This window comes from Neolamprologus multifasciatus, chromosome 17 (genome assembly GCF_963576455.1).
Source record: "Neolamprologus multifasciatus chromosome 17, fNeoMul1.2, whole genome shotgun sequence".
NCBI classification, from domain to species: Eukaryota; Metazoa; Chordata; class Actinopteri; order Cichliformes; family Cichlidae; genus Neolamprologus; species Neolamprologus multifasciatus.
In genome coordinates, this window is record NC_140455.1 from 19,083,401 (window position 1) to 19,105,752 (window position 22,352).

At 41.3% G+C, this 22,352-nt stretch overlaps 1 protein-coding gene and 1 pseudogene across 4 annotated transcripts; one reads left to right on the top strand and one right to left on the bottom strand.

Moving 5' to 3' along the window:
• The first annotated feature begins 755 nt into the window (after positions 1-755).
• Positions 756-11,861, top strand: LOC146499291 (F-box only protein 15-like). Of its 3 annotated transcripts, none has more exons than XM_085138053.1 (10): positions 758-1,362; positions 1,455-1,520; positions 3,425-3,529; positions 3,961-4,182; positions 4,383-4,559; positions 7,620-7,743; positions 9,854-9,936; positions 10,116-10,261; positions 10,712-10,830; positions 11,335-11,861. In XM_085138053.1, exons 1-10 carry the CDS (start codon positions 1,160-1,162, stop codon positions 11,605-11,607), a joined length of 1,518 nt encoding a protein of 505 aa, XP_084994179.1. In that variant the 5' UTR covers positions 758-1,159; the 3' UTR covers positions 11,608-11,861. The 3 variants fall into 3 exon arrangements, with proteins under 3 accessions (XP_084994181.1, XP_084994179.1, XP_084994180.1); XM_085138054.1 differs by having other exon boundaries at positions 759-1,362; positions 1,458-1,520; XM_085138055.1 differs by lacking the exon at positions 11,335-11,861 and having other exon boundaries at positions 756-1,362; positions 10,551-10,789.
• Positions 11,862-16,446: 4,585 nt separating this feature from the next.
• Positions 16,447-22,072, bottom strand: LOC146499292 (pyrin-like; annotated as a pseudogene). The gene is made up of 3 exons (XR_014870219.1): positions 20,326-22,072; positions 19,425-19,707; positions 16,447-19,293 (listed from the first exon to the last, which is right to left on the bottom strand). The product of XR_014870219.1 is annotated as a pyrin-like (transcript).
• Positions 22,073-22,352: the final 280 nt, after the last annotated feature.

Genomic DNA, 22,352 nt, shown 5'->3' on the forward strand with positions numbered 1-22,352 from the left:
TTAACCAAGTCTTGCTAATCAGGTCATGATCCCAGACTACAGCTCATTCACCAAAAACAGCCTCCTACAGCAGAGCAGTATCAGTTACCATCAATGAACTGAGCAAAGATGTATCAGAGTGAACTTCCAGAAGAATCATTTTAAAACACGTTTTTGAAGGAAAGTCAACACTGCTCACCATTAAAAATGGAATCGAATTTGGATCATTCAAAAATAACTGTCCAATTAAGTGCCCGTATTTGTTTCAAGATGGCTGTTGATTCATGGCTTCCAGGTGAAGTGGTTTGATCAGATTGAAATGGATCTCCTGATTATCTGCTATACACTTCTAAAATAAATTAAATATGAATCCCTGAGTAATTTGACAAGGTTTGCAATAACACAATAGAACTTGTACGGCTTTCTTGAGAATAGAGAATAGAGGTGCTTTATTTATTTAGTTTCACACGTGGTACAGCAGTAAAGAGAAATAAGAGAAAGAGTAGTAAAAAGCATATCAGGGTGTCAAACTCCAGTCCTCGAGTGCCAGCGTCCTGAAACCTTTCCATCCGTCCCTGCTGCAACACACCTGAATAAAATTAGTAGGTCATCAAGAAGACTATAGAACTTGACTGCATGTTGAGGTGGCATGCACTCCCTAATCCCACTCAACTAAATTTAAATAAATGTAAGTGTTTGGAACAATGTACTTACAAAGTACTTTTATTACTCCATGTTCATTCACTGATGAGCTGCTGTAACATGAATCAAATGGCTGAATTGTCACCCCAGCATGCAGTCAAGTTCAAAAGTCTTGCTAATGATCTATTAAATTTATTCAGGTGTGTTGCAGCAGGAACACATGTAAAGGTTTCAGGACACAGGCGGCATAGATATACAGGGAACCAAGTGAAGGATGCCATTGTTAGGGGTAGAACAAAATATTCTTATGGCTGTTAGAGCCACCTCTGTTGGGATAAAACATGTGCACAGGTAATGGTAAATGTTTAAAAACGGTAGAATAATGCTAAATATTTAAGAAATGCTGCGTGAATTTGTGGAGCTGCTTAGCCAACGCGTGGCTGCCATCTAGTGGTAAGGCTCTTATTATGAAGGTGAGAGCTGTCCGGAAGCCACGGCCTCATTGTGAACGCGGCCAACAGCTTCAAACGGATCCATCATGGCGGAGAGAAAGAGTGAAATTTTCCGCAGTTTTCCCCAGACTCTGAACAAGTGGAACCAGCCAGTTCTGGAGAGACTGCAGCAGGGTCTCGGCAGAGGACGGCCAGGTCCCAGGCGACCGAGCAGAAGACAGACCGGCGGCCGGAGGTGGCCGAGTTCAGAGTCCCCAAACCAGAGGCAGTGTGGCGGGAACGAGCCCCGGTAATTAACCCCCCTCCCGTTAAGTTAATGTATTATTGAATTAAAATTTTGATTAAAAATGATTGATTATTTTTTTCCTCGTCATTTTTAAGTAGATGTCCAGAAGCATCGACAGACAACAAAAAAGCAGAATTTCCCAAAGTGAACTTGGTGGAAAGGTAAGCTAACCAGTGTTGGGCAAGTTATTTTGAAAAAGTAGTTATATTTACTTCTTTCATTTCATCTTTAGAAACTATCTATCTTATCTTGTCTTGTTTGGTATCATTCTTTTCAGGACAAACACACATATCTGAATTTACAGTTAGTTTTTCATTTTGACATACTGTATTAACACAATTGATATAAAGTCAGACTGACACACAAAATCAGAATAGAGAAAAATTATTTTTACTGTAACAGCCACAAACATGTTTTAAGAGTCATTTTCATAACATGCAATGCAAATATAAATTGTAAATTTTAAAAACTTATACAATCGGGCGTTCTGCATCAATAAGATGCCACAGAAATTATTTATATTTCACTCCAAAAAATAATTTCTGGCAACTATAAGACAGAGGAGCACTTGACAGCAGGTGGTGTATCATTTGTACTGTTTCCCACCTTGAGCCAGCGTTTACACCAGGGGTGGGCGATAAACAAACAAGAGAGACGGGACTTGCGTCAGAAAAGCCGATCAGCTGATCTTGATCAGTTTCATGATTGAAGTAGAAACAGGAGAGGGAGGGGGAGAGAATGAGAGAAGAAGCAGCTGTGCAGCATAAAGACACAGAATAACTCCAGCTTTGTCGACAGGCGCCTCGGGTCTCTGCTCCTCCTGCCTTCCCTTTCCCTCATCCACCTGCCTCTGTGGAAGCTCTGCCATAGCCACCACCAAACAACTGAGTTACTCTTACACATCGACCAGCATCTGGCCAATCCACCACCTCTCATTGTTTATACTGTTACAAAAAAAAAAATCATCGGCCCATAAAAACTAAAAATCACCATCGGCCTTTCGGGCAAATGCCCGGTGTGCCTAATGGCCAGTCCAGCTATGGTTGTGTCATCAGTTAACCCTTCGCATGCCAGCTGTGGCACGCGTGCCTAGGGTTGCCGACCCCTGGTTTACACTGTAATCTGTCCTGGTGGCTTTTTGGCAGCAACAGTGACATTCAACAGTCGCCTCATTGTTCTGACACACAAAACAAAATTTTCGTCTTCACAACCCACTAACTACACTCCAAAGATGCTAAGTGTCACAAATCTCTCACATCTCAAAACACACTCTCTCGCTTTCTTTGTTGTTTTTTTTTCCTTTTTTTGGTTGCAAGATTTCTTGCAACCCTTTTCTTCAGTAGACATAACCATAATATTCCGGAAAAAAACATCACAAATATTTTATTTTAATCATAACTCTGTTTTTTTTTTTTTTTTTTTTTTTTTTTTTTTTCAACACAATTTAAAAACTGGAACTTGTTTAAAGTCCCCACTTTTAACACAAAATAGACACTCAGGGTTGTCTTGGGTTGACATAGCATCTTGTTGCTATGTCATCTTAAACTGGTCATGTGATTGGTTTGCCACGACTACTTTATTCTTCCTCAGCCAACCAGCAGCACTTGTGTGCTGCCAGGAAGCTGTCTTCAGCTCCTAGTTAGCTGAAGACAGCTTCAATAGTCTGTGTGTTAACAATTAGTAATGCGTCTGCATCACATTTTCTTGTTAGTAGAGGTAACTTCATTATAACAATAGAAATAGTAATTAGTTAAATTACTAGTTTCTGAAAAAAGTAACGCTGTTAGTAACGCCACTACTTTTAATGCCGTTATTCCTATCACTGAAGTTAACATTGACTCTAATGGCAATAATGGAATCAATACTGTAGATATTTGGATCAATCTGCCCACTCCCAGGCTGCACAAAGCCCCAGGATAACATAACTGAGGATATTTGGACTGTGAATCATGCAAAATCATGCACAGTAGGGTTCCTTTAAAAGGTACAGGTAAATTTTTGCGACCGGCACAAAAATCGTAGATTTCTGAGGCCTCACTGTGTTTTCTGCTCATCTTTTCTCCAGGTTGCCGTCTGAGATTCTGTGCAAGATTCTGTCGTACCTGGACGTGTCCTCGCTGTTCTGCATCAGCCACGTCAGCAAGCTCTTCTACCAGCTCACCAATGACGAGTAAGACGAAGCACACCTGCACAGCCTTGCATCGGATCAGTTCAGCAGTATATCCTGAATTTTACACGCCCGGATTTCCAGCAGTGCCTGCATCTCAGTTTAGTTTTCATTAAATGTGGACTGTGTTAAATATGCAGGGCTCTATGAAGCAGCTGAAAGTGTTTAATACTTTTTAAAAAATGTTCAGATAGTCACTAAATGAAACAAACAGATCTCTGTGATTGTTTTCGGTCCTAAAAAAATTGGGAGGACGTTTTAAATTCACAACATCAAAACCTGCCGAGCTGCAACATGAACACAGCCTAGAAACACTTGGAGTAATACACCCTTGCAGCCAGCAGGTGGAAGGATTCATCTACCCACCAGGTGGTGAGATTAGAAGCTCCTGCACAAACAGCAGAAACATGCAAAAGAAACATTTTTCTCTCCAGCGTTTTGTGGTACAGGATCTACATGTCAGAGTTTGGGTGGAAGCCAAAAGCGGCGGGCAACGTGGCGGTGAAGATGGAGCCAGCGGAGGATCGATCCACGAGCTGCTGGAAGTGGATCTACTTCAGGACGATAACTGGGCGAGAGATGAACAAATGGAGAGGAGAGCTGAGAGACATTGGCCCATTCACCGGCCTGCCCCAGCAGACTGAGTGGGTGCTCAGGTACAAGCCGCTGCCTCTTCAGGTTATTCCAAAAGTGTTTCTGTTTCTTTATTTCAGGCTCGATTAGTCGGTTTCATGAGTTTGTGACCCATAACTGGATAAATGGTTGTTTAAGTCACTAAAATGGTTCCTGGTTGAACTCCGGGGCGGCCCGTGTTTCCTGTCTGTGTAATAAAGATTTATTCACTGGATTTTTGCAGGAACCTGAATGTGAGCTGGGAGCTGATGCTGCACACTCACGGGGGTCAAGTGGTCGTGCTGGAGCAGAGCCGAGGGCACTACTTCGAGTCCTCCATGATTGTTCACTGGAGTGGAGGCTGCCTTCCACCCTACCAACACATCAACAGCATCCAGCTCTACGGAGTCAGGAAGGAGAAGTAAGACTGCCACAGAGCTGTATCTCTGTGTTATTCTCTATATTTAATAATAATAATAAGACAAAACTGGAACCCAGGGCCGCTTTATACAAAAAGTCAAAGGTGTCAGTGAGCAGGCAGCATTCAAGAGCACTGAAGGCTGTCTCTGAGGGTTGGATAGTAAGTTTTTATCTGTGGAAGGTAGAATCTGAGATGGGATGTAAGAGAAGATCAGATAAATCCTGGGAGGCAAGAGCATGGAGCGATTTATAGGTGAGGAGAAGGATTTTAAAGGAAATTTGGGAGTTTACTGACAGTAGGGCTGCCACAAACGATTATTGTGATAGTCGACTAATCAGATCATGCATCCATTGGACTTAAAACGTACAGCTCATTGCACCAGCATGCATCTGCTGTTATAACTATCATTAGCTTACAGCTTTAGGTGTTTAAGGTATGTGCTAACTTAAAAAAAAAAAAAAGACAATATGATAGTTTATTAAACTTTTAATGAATTTTGCAGATTGTCTCAGAGTTTAAAGTCAGCCGTCTGCTTCTTGCCCCCTCAAATATAACAGGACACCAGAGTAAATTCTCTACCATCTCACACTTCTGTTTAATCAGTGTTCTGTTTGATTCAGATATGTGAAAACTATAACTTTATTCTCACCAGACCAATTTACTCAGAAACAAATAAAACACTAAATACAATAACATTTTTAATTTTTCTAAGTAACTTGTATATCATGTTTAACCTGAGTAGTGAAAGACCGCGAGGGGTTTGAAAACGATGTGCCGGGAGTCCGCTGTTCTCGCTTTAGTGAGCCTTGAGTCCCCGGCTAGCTATCGAGCTGGTGGGTAACAGACATCTCCGAAAACGTTGGGACGCTTTTTGCAAATATTTGATGTCTTAATAAATCGAGCAGATATTTGAAGTTTACACAGCTACATTCTTGCCTGAAAATATCTTAAGTTTATTTTGTAACCCAGAAAGAGTAATAAGAGTAATATTAAAACTAAGTAGCAGCTGCCATTGTTGGAAACTAGAATTGGCTGGGCCGCGCTTTAAATTCTGGGATAGGTTGGGCCACGAAGGACACACCTTTTAAATCTGGGGAAAATTTGTCGGCCGCATTTATCGGAGTCCTCAGATTTGGACAGCCTTCATTGCATCGCAGTAACGTAATCTGCCTACAAATGGGGCCTCCGAAGGCTGCGGCTCCTAAATTTGGACACAGCTACGATACTGGACGCTGCTGCTTCTTCGGCGTTTAATGGCAGCAATGCATCTACAAGGATGCATTGCTGCCATCTTTTATTACACTCTTAAATCCTACTACTTATTCCTGCGTCTTTCAGGATCTTACAAAGCCTCAAATAATGTGTCAACATAGAGCTGGGCGATATATCGAGTTTTTAAAAAGCATCGATATATTTTTATACGAGATATAAGATGTGACAATATCCTTTATATCGATATAGTCTATGTTACGTTATAACTATACTTGTGGAGCCGCAAGTTTGCCTCTCTTTTGTCTTTACGCAACATTACTCGGCCTCGCCCCTCCTTCACTGAACACAACTCCCCCTCCTCCCCCATCGCTTCACCTGCAGGAAGCGACAAGATGGACACGGCAAATCTCCGTTAACGAGTTACTGCGCATCGCCCCGTTCGTGGGGCTGGACGCCGTCAACGTGTTAGCTAGCTAACCACGCTAACGAGCTAACCACGCTAACGCCATGCAGCCCAGAGGCGCTGCACAGCCTAAAATCCTTTCATTTTCTCAAAAGTTGACAGCGTGCCTTATGTATGAATTCTGGTTGTGCTTGATGGCCGCGAAGCGATTTTATGTGGTACACAGCGCTCAGCAATCTGTCAAAAAATGTTTTAGTACGACTTTGGTAAGCTACGGTGCTGCACCGGTTGATGGATTGTCAGAGCATTACGGCTACCGAGGAGCCTCGCGGAGTGATACGTACTGTGCTTCAACGTAATATTACCCTACTGTGTATAAGGACCATAAATGGCACCTGTTAAGAGACGTGGTTATGAAGAGGATTTCAAACTCAATGCTGTCAGTCACACAGTAGAAGTTGGGAACAGAGCAGCTGTGAAATCTGTCTTTGTTACTATGCTCAGCATCTTTTAGTTTACATTTTGACTGCACAATTGTGAGCTTTTTGTTATGCACAAAAACAACATTGTTTTCTTTTATTTATGGAGCATTATTATTTAATAAATGCTCATAATTTATTTTTGAGTAAATTTTATGTACATCTATGCTCTATGTTAATAAAAGTGCCTGTGTGACATCTGGGACACAGCTTTGACTAAGAACTCTCTTTTTGTTCTTACTTTATGGCTTTAAAAAAAAAAATCGAGATATATATCTTATATCGCCGTCCAGGTAAAATATATCGAGATATGAATTTTGGGTCATATCGCCCAGCCCTATGTCAACGTAATCGTGGCAGCTCTAACTGACCGTCAGCAAAGGCATGTAAGACCTCCAAGCTAGGTCCTGAGCTAAGTGCAGCATGTGGAGGGCTTTGATAGGCAGAGCACTCCAGGCTGGAGGTGATGAAGGTGTGATTGAGGGTTTCGTGCCTGAGAGGACGAGCCGAGTCTGGAGATGTTCTGTAGTTGCTAGCAGGAAGTTCTAGACATGGCTTTAATGAGGTTAGATGGAGTATCCACCCATATTAAGGAGCAGATCGACCATGTTCCAGAGTAACGACGGACCATCATTGACCTCTAAAACTGCAACAGTGAGCTGACGTCGTCAACTGATCACAAAAAGTGAAAACTGATACTCAACACCTTCATGGAAACAATGCTCTGTTAATGTTAAATGTTTTTACTTTTATTTAACTGACTTCATTTTATTTGTTTTGTTTTTTTTAATCTGTGTGTGTGTGTGTGTGTCTGGTAGTATGAAGCCCTCACTCTGGGCCTGTAATACTTTTGTCATTTATTGTAGACTAATTTCCCTTGTGGGATAAAATCAAATTCATTCATCCTTTTGAATTCTGTCAGTGATTAAATTTGATGCTCAGGTCATGTGTGCTCTCCTCCTCCAGGCTGGCCTGGCGCTCTCTGATTTTAAACCTGGATATGAGGACCCATCCGTATGAGCTCATCGGCAAAGACGGAGAGATCAGGCTTGCGTGTCTGTCGCCGGGAGTCGTCATCGGCTTCTGGAGGGTAAATATTTACAAAACTCTTTAAAGGAACAAAAACGTTTCTGTGGCTCAGGAGTTGTAAGTTTAGACGCACATTTCATAATCTGTTTAACATCTCATGTTTATCTGCTTATTATTAAATTAGTTTTAAATCGAGGTGGGAATTTAAGGTGTTAATTGCAATTAATTTGAAGAAAGGTGTTTTCCAGTTAGGTCCTTTCGAGACGTCAGTCTTTATTCAGTGGCTGATGAGCTGCAACACATCTCAGCTGCGGCTTATGAGGCAGACCTGAAACACAGGAGAAAAAGCTCTCACGAGGTCAGCGACCCTAACAGTCACATAGTAACAAAAAGGAGAACTGCTCTGAGAATGTGAACAGGCTAGTTTGTCTAAGTTGACAGTAATTGGCTGAAAGAGAAGGACAGTAAATGAGAATGGAGGTATTGTGAGTCCAATGGGGTTTTGTTTGTTTGTTTTGTTTTTTTTCCACTGAAATGGTCGATGATCACACAGTTTTAACCTAATGTACAAAATAAAGTTGGCTAAGGTTACTCGGAGTTCAAAGGTGAAGCTGGTCAAATACCCTTTTGTTTCTGCGTTTTTTTTTTGTTTTTTTTATTAAGAAGAAAAACTGCACTTTATGTTGAAATTTTTATTATTATTTAAAGACAATACCATTTTGAAAATGTACTTAAGCAGACTTATTTTAAATACTTTAATTTTGGCTAGGGATGTTTGTGGTTTTTTCTGTTTTGCATTGAAATGCAGTTTTTCTTATGTGATTGTTCAATATTAATTATTTAATTACAAAGAGTCCCACCCCTAGTTTTAATTCCTGAGTGAATTTCTGTGTGTTTTTAAATGCAGTTTTTCCTGTTAGTGTCCCTAAAATAACAGAACATCTTTAAGTCAGGGCTCTAGAGTGCGACCAATTTGGTTGCAAGTGCGACCAAATTTTTCAGTGGTGCGACGGACCCGACGCTTCAGAATCAACTTTGTCTTTCTCGGCTTTCTCACCCGACGGCCCGTACACGGACACGCTGTCAGAGCTTAGTGATTCTGATGCGTCCGGTCCGCGCTGTGATTACGTCTTTTTGCGCTGATTCTGAGCTGCAGGTTTTGTCTCTCTCCAACCAAAATTCGCAGAGCCAGCAGCAAAAGAAGCAGCAAACTGCGCTTCACATTTGATCAATGTCGTCATGAATTTTGCTGTTTTGCTTCCACGACTATTAAAATCACACTTCATGCACAGCTAGCTCTCTCTCTGTACTTCAAGAACAGTTTCCCGTCTCCAATCTCTGTTTTCTGTATTATTCATTCGCTTATTACCCACCAGTCTACTGTTGTTTACAGCGCTGTGGGCTGCTATCTTTTTTTCACTTAAATGACCTCGGACAAGAAAGCCTATTTTTTTTCTGTTGTTCAATACTGAAGAAATTTAAACTTTATATGCAGAACATTGTAGAATATTTTTAAGGTTATCTGCTATAAAAAGCAAGACCAGGAAAATCTCCTTGATGTTTTTCTGTGTTTTATTCTCAATTACTTTCACACAAAGGCATCTGCTGTGATGTTCACAATTCTGATGAACTCAGTACTGATAAATGATCAGAATTATAATATTTCTGACCGTTTGAGGCTAAGTTGAATCGAATTGGGACTTTGAAAACCAGAATCGAATGGATTATAGAAATCAGTGATGATACCCAGCCCTAGTGAGCAGCCTAGGCACGACAGAAGTGGATGTAGCTGTAATAGGAAAAGAACTATTGCTAACGTTTCTGTTAAGTTAAGGCCTGATCCTTCTGAAATTCATAGCCAGTGCTCTGACACGGTGTCATCAATCTTTGAATGCTGAAAAAGCACAGTGTATCCAGAAAAACACATTATATTATATAAATTATTATAAAATTTGTGTACGCCTAACTTTTGTGCCGGTACGCCTAACGGTAGCCGGTACGCCTAACTTTAAAAAGTTAGGCGTACCGGTACGCCCATGGCAAAAAAGTTAGTCTAGAGCCCTGCTTTAAGTAGTTCTTCTGCAGTGAAGCCTCTAATTCTGTAACGTTAACTTGTATGTTTTTATTAGAATAAAATGAATTATAAAAGTAAAAGAAGATTCTGTGTGTAGGGTCGGGGCAACATAGCCTTCATCATAATCAACCTGCACTTCCACAAGCTGGTGGAGAAGATTCTGCTGGGATCTCCAGTCTGGTAAGTTTAAGGAAGTGGTCCTGCTTTAAAACAGAGGGCAGCATCAGTAGCCTGGCTTTCTTGTGATGCCAAATAATATTAACAACAAATGGGCCTGATTTGTATGTCTGTCATGAGTTTAAGAGAAACTTTGTTTAATATTCAGTTTTGTGTTAATGCTCATTTGTCCCTTCCTGCAGCCCATATTCCGAACCTTTGGACCCGCCCCCCGTGGACGACTCTGACCCTAAATTTGGTCTCCACGGCTACACTCTGCACTTCGTCCTGCACAATACCAGGACCCAGATCATGTCGGGATACTTTTGCCGGCTCTCCTGCAGCACAAGTAATCACGGAGTAATGAGATTACATTCCCTGTTAAGCAGGGAGTCTTTCCCAAAAGAGCAGATGTAACTTTTTGTTTGTTTTGTTTTTGTTTGTTTTTTAATTCAAACGAGCCAAGAAACTGCACTTTAGACTCGGATCTTAGGATTTACACTCATTTCTGTTTCCTTACATTTGTGCTGCGTTGAGTTATACATTGACTTGTTCTTATAATGTCAGGTAAAGACTAGGGATGGGCGCCATGTTGTCTGTCGAAGTTTTTTTTTTTTTTTTTTTTTTTTGTTAAACAGCTGTTTTCCCACCGTGTGTAACGACATCGGTAACTTCCATCCTGTCACATGGAGTGCAGATGGTCACACTTGGTGGATTCACATTATGGAAACTCTAAAATCAACAAACTTGAGGAGTAAGTGAAAAATCTTAAATCACCAACACTCTGGCCTGTGGTCAGTTCAACAGGGACTTGCTGAGATAAAGGTCATCAGCAGGACTAACGTGTCCCAGCACCGATCACTGTCTGGAAGCATCCATGTGCCCTGGAAGAGGGAGGAGCTGGAAGGCTCGGTAGAGGTACAGCCGTCTGACACACATGATTCAGAGATTTATAGTGCTGTGCAGAGGTCTCGAGCTACCTCTCAACAAGGTGACATAGGATTTTGAAATGCCAGTGTATAAATTTTTTTTTTTTTTTTTTTTGGCTAACAGCTCTCTGGGAATCACCTTGGTGCAAAAACACAGTTTTATGTCAGTTTGTGTTATCTTTGGCTAAAATGGTTTCCTTGCTGAGTTGGATGTAGACACAATACAGCTTCATCCTGTGAGCTTGAATGATTCACAGGTCGGTGTGAATTGCCCTAACAATGGAAAAACCTTATAACGCCAAATTACAAAGAAATGAGGGTTGGCTCAAGACTTCTGCACAGTACAGACAAAGAAACCAAATGTGTGCAAATGTTTGAACTCGTGCAGACGTGTTTTACACATGTGACATCTGAGTTTAAGCTGCAGTTAAAGTGTGATGTTGGTGTGAATAAATAGGCACGCCGTGACGTCTCGCTCTGACTCTGTCTTCAGAACTGCTGCGTCATGACGTTGACCCTGCTGGACGAGTTCCAGAAACCCTTCTGGTGCGTCAGCACCCCGGTTACCATCTCCATGGTGAAGAAGTCGCAGTCGTTGGGCTACAGCGGCACCGACTTCCTGATGGTGTACCGCAGCTCTGAGGGGCAGGTGAAGATGAAACTGGTCCGGCTGAAAGAGCAGCAGCAGTTCTTCCTCGTCGGTCTCACACTCTACGTCTCCATCCTCAAAGTCAACGCTCACTTCAGCACCAAGTACAAAAGCTGAACTGGTCCAGTTTCACATGTTTGTCTGTTTTGAATTAAAAGATAAAAGTTTTTTATTTTAATTTCAGAGAAGAGATTCTGGTGTTAATTCTATTCATTGAGACTGAGTGCTTTTGTTCTGTCCTATGGTTTGATGCACAGTCATGTGACAGGATTTCATGTGTAGAATAAACTGCACATTTATTTCATTGGAATTGGGTTGGGTTTTTTTTTTTTTTTTTTTTTTTTTTTTTTTTTTTTTTTTTTTTTTTTTTTGAGAAGCACTTTGCAGATTAAATATAATTTACATTAAAACCTTCTGTTGTGTGTCCCTTTATTTTATCCTAAATGACTGAAACTGGGAATTTTGGATCCCAGTCAGTGGGAGAAAAGCATAGGTGGAAAACTGAAGGACTGAGGACAGGTCGAGTTCAGCCAGATAATCCAGAGGTCATGTCTGAATCAGTCCAGCTCATCTTCCTTTTGCTTCAGACTTTTTAAGAGCAATAAACTCAAAGGGTTAGCCAGTAAAGTCAGTCAGATGGATGTATGAGCATAAATGTGTGAAGAACTCGCTAAAGATCCATACAAAAGGCTGGAGCTTCAAATCTGACCTGCTCTCTGACCTCCACGTCTTCATCATTGACTGATTCTCATTGAGGGCTTCCCTCATCTTTGGGGAAGTTTTCTACTCATGAGAAAAGAAGTACAGTCAATCTGATCTTTATTTCCTCCTTTAGAGGTCAAAGGGTTGGTGTCAGCTGCATTTAAAGAACTACAAAAGGCTCTTTTTGGTTTCACGGTCAGGCATGAGGCTTTCTATGGCTGCTGCTTCAGCTTCAGCAGGTGCTCCCATCACATCTTCCTGCTTCCTCAGTTTATTAATTATGTTAGGAGGCAGAATGGAGTGTGCAGACAAACCCTCAGACTGAGGCCTGCAGTTCAAATAATTTGAAGCGTGGCGTCTGTACGCCTCAGCAGCCCATCTGTGCAGCAGAGTTAACAACAGAAGGCTGACAAATTATTAATATTTTTAGTTTGATTCGCTCTTCAGTGAGCTCCATAATGTTCGTGATCTTACATGAGAGGAGAAAACTGAAGGAATTAGAGCGCACAACACAACTGCAGCAACTTAAAAGCAAAAATTTACTTTAAAAGAAATTTCAACAAAATAAAAGAGGGGTTTCCAGTTACATGTTTGGATAAATTTCCTGCAGACGTCTGAATTGAACTTTAGTCACACAACTCGCACATGCTGTTATCGGACAAAAGGTGGCGCTGTTCTTAAACCACAGCTGAGCTGGGTTTTTAAACTGTCACACAATCCATGTAGATGTATAAGAATAGAAAACTGGCTGTGTCAATTTAACAAGTTCAGAGTGTGAAACTTACAGTTTTCTATTTTCTCATTTTTAATGTAAATGCTTTTATTTTCTCATAACTCGAGTTTTTATTTAATTAAAATATTTTTTCGCATCTAGTTTTGGTTAATGATAACTAGCCTGATGTTAAACAACAAGCTGGGCTTAAACAATGAATACAGGACAGGAAGTGACTCATATGCAACATTAAATTATTTTTTGGTGAGCAACACACGGTGGTGTTAAATGGAGACCGCTTCGTTTTTGTTGGCAGACGTGAACTTAAAACATCAAAGCAGAAGTTGTAAAAACTCTGTGGACAGAGAGAGATGGGGGAGCTGTGAGACTTCACTTATAAACAAATGCTGCTGCAGAGCCCGTTTGTGTACACGAGAGAAAATAATGTACTAAAGCCGAGCTCTGTTTCACTGGCTGCTCAAAATACAGTTTCAGAGACAAGTCTGAGGTTTACCCGCCAAATAAACAAAAATCTCCCTGCATCACTCGATGCTCATGCTGCAGTCTGCAGCTTGTTTTTCAGAGAGAAAGAAAGCTGGAAGAGGCTAAAAAGTAAAGATGTTTCTGAGCTATCACGTGTAATTTAGAGAGTAGCTCTTTATGCAGGGGAAAGTTTAGAAGAATGATTTGTCGCATCCACACAGACTCTGTGCAGGTCCAGCAAACTGCAGCACTCTTCATGGCTGTTTTCTCTCACAGGTGATGTGTTCGTTCAAGATGATGAGATATAGATACAACTCATCCAGAAAGTGTTTACAGAGCTTCAGTTTTTCTACATTTTGTTGTATTTAAACTGTATTTTTTATGTTTTATTTTTAATAAATAGCATGCTCACGCAGACTTTTTTCCGTGTTGTCATTTTGGAGTATTGTCTGGAAAATATTGAGGTGAAATAGGCAAAATGTGGAACAACTGAAGCGTTGTCAGTAGTAGTGAAGGGAAACAGCCATGAAGAGTGCTGCAGTTTGTTAGACCTGATTTCTGTCCCATCACTGAAGTCTGCAGAGTTTTCAGACCTAACACAGAGCAGAGCACACACATGGTCAGTCTTAACGTTGAGCTGTTGTTTTAATGCAACATGAAGTCATTAAAAACATTCAGTGTTTGTTCATTTATGTTTACAACCTCTACTTTTTCAACTTTTTGTAAATACTTGAATCAGGACAAGTGAACTCTGTGTGTTTTCTGGGACTGAGTAGATTTTCAAAGTGACCTTTGAGTGACTCAAAAGTATCTGTAGGATTATTTTGTGTCTGTGTTGCGGCCCTAGCAGGGCCTCCTCCTGAAGGTGCCTGTGTGGGCGTGTCCTACAATCTCTTCTGCCTGAGGTGCCATCTTTCTCTTTTACACAGCTGACTCACATCAGTAATTAAAGGTATTTAAGCCCAGGGAAAGGTGAGCTCTGGGCCCGAGTGCCATGTTAGTGGTTGCAGCTGGTGAGTTGGGTTTGGTGATTGTTTAGTCCTGCCAGTGTTTGGTGACTAAACTCTTTTTTGACTTACTCTTCAGTTTATTGACCAAAGCCTGAGTTTTGTTTTGTTTCTTTAAATGGTGATAGCGGCTTGACAGTCTCTTTTATTTAGTATTTGATAGAAACTTTAATAAAACTCTTTAACCAGTTTGCCTCTGTCTCCTTTTTCTGACCCGGACACTTTTTGTTACTTCCCCTTCATCGCCTGGACCCTTTTAGGGGAACGTAACATCTACACTAAATCATTGTGTGTTTATTAATAAGCTTAAAAAGTTTGGTGTTGTCTTCTATCTAAGGGCTGCGTGATTCCTTCTTGACAAACAGAAATGTGAAAAAACTTCAGCTTTTATAGGCTCGAATAAAAACTTTAGATTTAAAATCAGCTTTAAAATCATCTCGGCTCTTTTTGAGAAATCTTCATCGGTGTCGTCCTGCTTCAGAACTACTAGAACGTCTTCAGCTCATCACGTGTCATTTCCTTCAGAGTGTTTGAAAGAAATAGTTTGTAATTTAATTTTCACATTAGTTAAAGTTTACAAGAAAATTCCAAAAGGTTGATTCTGTCCATCTGGACATAGCACAAGTCCATTGATCAAAGAACACTGATCAATGGCTATGAGTACCATTCACACAGAGTTGGGGAATCGCTGCAATCGCTTCATTGTAAGGTGGCGAAAGATGTACCAGAAGTCATGGCAGAGCCTCCGCCGTGTTTAACACATGGCTGCAGACACTCACTGTTGGACCTCCCTCCTGGCCTCCTCCATACATACTGACAATAATGTGAGTCAAAAATTTCAAATATGTTTTCATGACTCCATCAGACCTACTGCCACTTTCAGTCCAGTTCATGTATAATTCAGCGAACCTCAGGACAGAGTGAAGCGGCTTAAACAAACAAAAAGAAATAATTATTCTAAAATGGTCCAGTGTAAGGACTGGAAAGGCAGCTAATGTCTGAAAAAAGAAGCTTTGAAAGACCTTCAGAAAGCTGAAGAACTATTGCTTGAAACCACTTTAAAGAATCAGAAGAAAGTCTGGCTCCTGGGACACAATCATCAAGAGATGAGGGGTGGCTCAAGACTTTTGCACAGCACTGAATGCCAAAAATGTGAGTCATCTGCTCAACAGTTGAAGCTTGACTCAAACTGGGTCACGCAGCAGGTGAACAACCACAAGCAAAGCAGCTGATCTCCAATAGAATGACTGAAATGCTGCTGCAGGACCGTCGAGCAATGCTGTGAACAAGAGGGGTCCAAAATTCCTTCACAGTGATGTGAGACGAGTCACAAAGGGAAACAGTTTCTGCAGGTAGTTACTGCTACAGCTGATGAATCATTGACTGTGGACTCAGTTTTTCACAGCACTGCAGAGTCCTGTAAGAACAGATTTAATCAAAAATGCAAACGCAGCCCTGCTGAATGACTAAAAGGATTGAAGTCTGCAGTTCGAAACACAAACCGGAGACTTGAATGTCACTTTGGAGATAAAGTCTCAGATAATTCTGTTAAACTTTCTAATGAGCTTCACTTCAGCTCACACAGGGCTGGTGGGCCAGTAATGGCCGACGTCAAGGACTGCAGGGCGTTTTCATGAAAACGTGCCAGTAAGTCATGGCGGTTAGCTGCAATACACAAGACCCAACAGTACTGCTCTGGCATCTGATGATGAAACCACGCTGTATCCTCTGGTTGGTGTTTTCTGATTTTAGTGCTACTCAGTTTACTGAAACATTACATCAGGAAGTGCAGCACAGAGGCTCGTTAGCACAGCTGGTTCCTGTTGATTGAAATTTGGGGGGGGGGGGGGGGGGGTTGCTAATGTGGGACTTAAAATAGACTGATGACATTATCCATCTTTATTAAAGTAAAATTCAGTGTGGATCTTTTCTAGTAAACAGTAAGGATTTCTTCTTGAAGAAGAAGAAAAAAATGTTTGAAAACAAATCATTTACACCAGGTGTGTCAAAAATAAGGTCCGGAGGCCAGATTAAACTTTTACTTTTTCAGCCAACCTTTTTAAATTTTATGTTTGACCATCTCTGATTTGAACAAAAAAATGTTATCATCCAAAGTTTTACCATATATAATGACCACAGAGAAACTTTAGAAACCTTTTTGTCATCCATCAACCCACTTTCATGTGATTTCAGAATGATTTTGTTAAATATGTGTGTCTTTTTTAGACCACGGTCGTTCAGATTTTAGGATTTTTTTCTGTTGCTCCTGTCGAGCAGAAGATGGAATGACCCAACAGCGATATTTCTTTATCATGCAGAAAAACTGAGGTGCACAGTTAAAACTGCACTTCTTTGCCTTATATTAAGATGTGTTGGTGTAACTGTGTAGTTACACTGACAGAAAGGTCAGTTTCACTGGTCTGATTCACTTAACATCAAAGTGGCCTATGACATAAAAGGAGTCTGACATCCCTGCTCAAACACAGAAAGAAAAATCAAAGTAGCACTAAGTGAGTGGTGGCATTGCACAGTGCACTAGGAAAAATGTCTCTATGAAACACCATCAGAATAAGCATGAGGAACAAGAAGGTGACACTGAAGAAAAATGTTATGGATGAACTGGACAGTCATGATATTTCCTGTAATAATGTATTTAAACTAGTGTAGTGCCATTTTAAAGGTTTCTATATTCTTTGATAATATCAGTGAGAAAATTGAAACCATGTCTGCTCCATTTTACAAAAAGAGAGGATTAGAAAGTATGAGATCGCTGATGGTGAAAGACGTGCCTTGGTGAGTCTAAATGTAGAAAAACCACACCTGCATTTAAATGAGTTTATCTCCTGCTAGCTGCATGCAAAGTTAGAACGGTTACCGTCGCAGTTTGGATCCCCACACTCGACATGCAAGTAAAACATGATCTGCTGGAGGGAGGAGATGTTTGAAAAATGACTGTCTGTGTGTTAAATAAGACCCTGAAGGCTGAAAACCAGTCTCTCTCTGACACCTCTCTCTTTCTGATTGTTCGGGAAGGTTTTGCTTCTCTAGAGTTTAGACCAAACCCTGAACTTTTAGAGTAAAATATGACACCGAAGCTCATGTGCAGTGGTCACCGGCATGGTCTTAAATAAGCTCAGGCCAAAGTTACCTGTTCAACCATGTAACTGAATGCTGAGAATAAATCTGTCAGGGAACACCGTACTGAGCGTAAAACTGTGGCCCGTCTGTGACACCTTCCGCAAGATCACAACTAACAACACACAAATTCTGAAGCTCCTGCATCAGGGTGTCAAACTCTTTTTGGCTCATGAGCCACACAAAGACTTCAGAATTGTGTAAAAACTTATTTCCCACGTCCATTATTCACTTAGACGTTTATCATTACAAAGAAACTAGATGTTCCTTTCTTAAGCACCTTATTTCAGTGTGATGTGGCAAACTGCAGGCTCTAAGTTTGAAGGCTGTAAAACTGATGATAAAATAAACAATTCAAACAGCCCCATATGACACCATCTGTTTAACGACTGGAGACCCAATCCTGATGCTGCTGTGTGACATGGGGTCGGTGAAGGGTTGATTACATTTTTGTGCTATTCAGCGGGCCACACTGGACCCTCTGAATACTACAAACTATATTAACCCCTGAACACTCCCATCAGGTTAACAGTGAACCACTCAAATGTTGGCTGAGGGTTTGGTGTGATAAGTTTGTCACAGTCATCTGGACCTTTTGTTTTCAGATGTCCACTTAGGGGTGATAAATAAATAAAGGCGGAGAAGCTGACGACTCTATGACAAGTCTCACGCAGTTGAAAGGATGATTGATCAGATCTGACAGTTGTCATAGACAGGACAGACGATGAGCGGAGTGGAGTTTTGGCCACCATGAAGAGTCCCGGGGCTGAAGAAAGGGCGGAGTTTCTCTTTGAAGGAGCAGTCAGTGTAGCAATGAATGAGTTGTGCGGACTCAGCATTATAAAAAGAGACCGAACGATTCTCATAATCCACAAACACTCCCACTTTCCTTGGCTGAGAGTCCACACTGAGATGGACACGTGAGGCTTTGTACTCTCCTGCCCTTAAACATATTATCCAGAAGCCGTTCTTAGGGCTCACATACATTGATCCCTTCCTATTTATTGACTCTTTAGCGACACCTAAATCCCAGGAGGTTTTCTCCTTAACCTGAACTTCATAGTAAAAGCTTTCTGAAGAGAAGCTCTGCTTTCCCACAACATTAATAGCACGGTCAAATCTTTCTGGGTTGTTTGGGAGTTTGTGTTATGTCACCACAGTGAACTTGCTTCCCGTCCTCAGACAGGATGAGGTTGGGATGTGCTGTGTCTGGATCCAGTGTCACATCCACTGCAAACTGCCGGAGCCTGTTCAGCTCAGGCACAGCGAGAAACATCTCCATGTCTTTGCTGAGTTTTTCCTTCAGCTGAGTCACAGTGCTTATCACAGTTTCTTTGTAAGATGGCTGGGGGAACCTGGCTTCTGTCAGCATCTCATTTGTGAACGAGAAGCTTGGCAGGAACTCACGTTGGTCTTTGGTAAGCTGCTCCACCTCTGCGCTCCTCTTGGTCAGCTCAGAGATTTCCTGCTCTAGCTGCTGGATTAATCCTCCAGCCTGTTTCTGTGTCATTTTCTGCTTTTCATCGATCTCTCCGATGATTTTATCCAGACTGCTCTGGACAGAGGCCACCAGAGCTTCAAATGCCCTCCTGCTCTCTGAGGTCTGTCGCTCTGCAGACTTCCTGCTGAGCTCTGCTGTGCATCTGACTTCATAGATCTTTATCTGCTTCTCCTTGATCCTCAGATCAATTCGGGCTTTCATCTCCCTCAGTTTGGCCCTCCTTGTCTCATCATCACGTGGGAGCGCTGCAGAGATCTTGTGGTCTAAAACAAGCCAAAGCAGGAAAAGCTGTAAACAACTTTTTTATTGAGGATTTTTCTTGAGCTCTATTAAATGCAATCATTCATGCAACTAATGTGAACCTTTATTTTTCAGCTCTTCATATTTTTTTTACCTTCATTTGACTTGTTTGACAAATCCTGAACCAGATCATTTCTGTTTATCTTCCTTAAGATCTTCATGGTTTTTTGCACAGCTCCTGAGCAGTGGTATTTTTGCACCATCAGATCAATCGTATCCAACCTGTTCGCTCCTTCCAGTCGGGCCTCTGCGATGGCTGGAAAACCGTTTTCCATATCCCCCTCCTTCAGGAACCACTTAAAGTTCTTGAACTCTTCAGCTGTCAGACGCTCAAGAGTGCACCAAAGAGATTCTTTAGTAGACGTCATTGTGGCTTCCTGATAAACCAAAAAGCAGAAATAGATGGGATGTTTGTGTTATTCTTGTATGAATATGAGCATTACGCTGCTGTGATAAAAGCTTCTTCTTGTGAATTTGTCTGCTTGCATACTTTAAATAAATATTAGAGCAATATTAAAGTGCAGTTAAGACCTACAATGATTCAGTTTGCTTTGATTATGTCCTAAGTTTAGATTTTGCAGTGTTGATAGCCTTCTGGATTCTTAACAAACGCAGCAGTGACACCAGATCACCGGATGCAAACTCAGTGTTTTTAGTCCTTTTCTCGTTTTAGGTGTCAGTCTCTGTGCTGCTGTGTGTGTTTTTGTTCACTCCACACGAGTGAACATTTACAGCTATGCATGGACTAATTTGATTGAAATTTCCACTAAATGTAGGAAAAATTGCTCATTTACCTGATTTATACAGCAAAGGTTTGGGTGTTTTCTTCTAAAGAAAAGAAGACTGTGTCGGGCTCTGTGAGACGAGTCCTGACATGCTGAGTCTCAGAGAATCCAGATTATGTTACAGTTCCTTGCATTTTTCTTTACTGCTCCACTGAAATGAATCATTACATTAAATATTTAAGTCTTGAAATTAAGTTGAAATCTTCTTACCACTTCCAACGTGCCCAGAGAAAGTCACCACAGCTTGCTTTCCTTCCCTGCTTCTTACACGTCACATTCACAGCCTGAAAAATGTCAGTATGACATCACTCCAGACTGTCCTATGAGCTGTGCTTCATTTAAATGGTACCTCAGGTTGTTACACTCCATGTGTAAGACGTCTACGGGCAGACCAGACTGCACTATAAGAGTGCAGGAACAGGAAGGACAGCATGTGAGCACATGGGGAACACCTAAATCCAGCAGATATTTTCTAAAAATAAGAAAACACTCAGTGAGAAGACAAAGAATGAAACATTTAATATTTCATTAAAGAATAAAGCTTAAAATGACCCCCAGTTCTTTTGACAACGTATATCATCTCCAGCCAAACTTTGAAGAATAGTTAGACGGACCTTCAGCAAAAGGGAGAAGGTCAGGGTGGATGGAGGGTTCAGAAGACCATTGCTGAATAAATGATGGGAAAAACAAAACTGGCAGAGAAAAACCAGCAACGACTCAGAGACTCAAGAAGGCAAAGAAGTGGAGAGCTGATCCAGAGCAGTTCAAGGGTTTTTCAAACATCCCAGTTTTATTTTAAACGCTCACATTATTTTCTTTACACACAGAAACACGTCTCACATGTCCCGTGAATCTCTCCAGTTCCTTCAGATTCAATGGCCTTCTGGTACGGACCTTGGTCTTCAGTTCACCTCACACATTTTCAGTGGGAGTGAGGGCTTTGTGGAGGTTAGCCAGTAACGTTTACAGTATTCCCACCAGCGTGGTTCAATGTGGGGACGCTCTACTTCGGGTTGTACTTCTCTCGCTTTTCTCTTTAAAAACAACATAAGCTGCGTCTCTGTGACCAAAGAGCTCCAGTTTGAGCTCATCTGAGTAATGTACTCACTTCTAGCATGAATAATCTCTCTCCAGGTTGTCCTTAGCACACTTTAGTCTCTTCTGCAAAAGTGGAGTTTTTCTTGGTCTGTGGCCTCACAGTTAATTCCTGTGCAGAGTCTGAGTGATTGTTTTCATTAGCCTTAACTCCTTCACGAGTGTCTGGGCAGTTGTTCTGAAGTTTTTAGATGTCTCTCACTTGTTTTCTTTCCAAGGTCTTTAAAAATTTTTTGCATCCTACATCTGCCAGGCTTGTTCTGTACTGTGTGGCTCTCTTTGAATGACACTTCTCACTCCAGTTCCTAACACTTAGATATTAATCTCCTCCTGTATGAGCATCTATTCTTTTAACTCAAGTCTAAACTGACGTCTTTTGTTTTAGCATTGATGCCTTCTCAGTAACTACGGAGCCCCGCAGGGGACATGAGAGAAAAAAAAATTAAGACGGACTTGATCTCGCAAAACAAACTCGGGATCTCGCAAAGCTTTTGCGAGATCTCGCAAAAGTTTTAGTCGCCAGCTCGAAGCCGACCGGGAGGTCGAGGCACGTTGTTCCGGGAAAGCGGTGTTCCTTCCGGCTGTAGTAGGTCTCGACCTCCCATTAGCTTCGAGATGGTGGGTGTCAGATCTCCGAAAACGTCGGAGCACTTTTGCAAATATGTGATGTCTTGTAAACCGAGCAGATATCTGACGTTTACACAACTACATTCACGCCTCAAAATATCTTAAAAGTGTATTTTGTGACCCAGAAAGAGTAATATTACAACTAAGTAGCTGCCGCCATTGTTGGAATTCAACTTTTGTGAGATCTCGCAAAAGTTTTGCGAGATCCCGAGTTAGAGATCCCGAGAGATCTCGTAAAAGTTTTGCGAGATCCCGAGTTAGTTTTGCGAGATCTCGCAAAACTTTTGCGAGATCCCGAGTTAGTTTTGCGAGATCTCGCAAAAGTTTTGCAAAGTGATTGTAGTTACTTAATTTTTACACTGTTTGCTGGAAATTAATACCAGTCTGAGAGGCAATTAGTTTATCGTTTTCTTCCATTTTCCACTGCTTCCTTTAGGGGTCACTACCGCGGATCATCTGCCTCCATCTCACCCTGTTGCTAGAATCTTACCCTCTGCATGAACCTCTTCTACTTT

What these genes read in the sequence shown, in the direction of transcription:
- LOC146499291 (XM_085138053.1), top strand. Translation starts at nt 1,160, where the DNA reads ATGGCGGAGAGAAAGAGTGAAATTTTCCGCAGTTTTCCCCAGACTCTG. An exon ending in TGTGGCGGGAACGAGCCCCG is followed by an intron (nt 1,363 to 1,454) that starts GTAATTAACCCC and finishes GTCATTTTTAAG; the next exon opens with TAGATGTCCAGAAGCATCGA. An exon ending in AAAGTGAACTTGGTGGAAAG is followed by an intron (nt 1,521 to 3,424) that starts GTAAGCTAACCA and finishes TCTTTTCTCCAG; the next exon opens with GTTGCCGTCTGAGATTCTGT.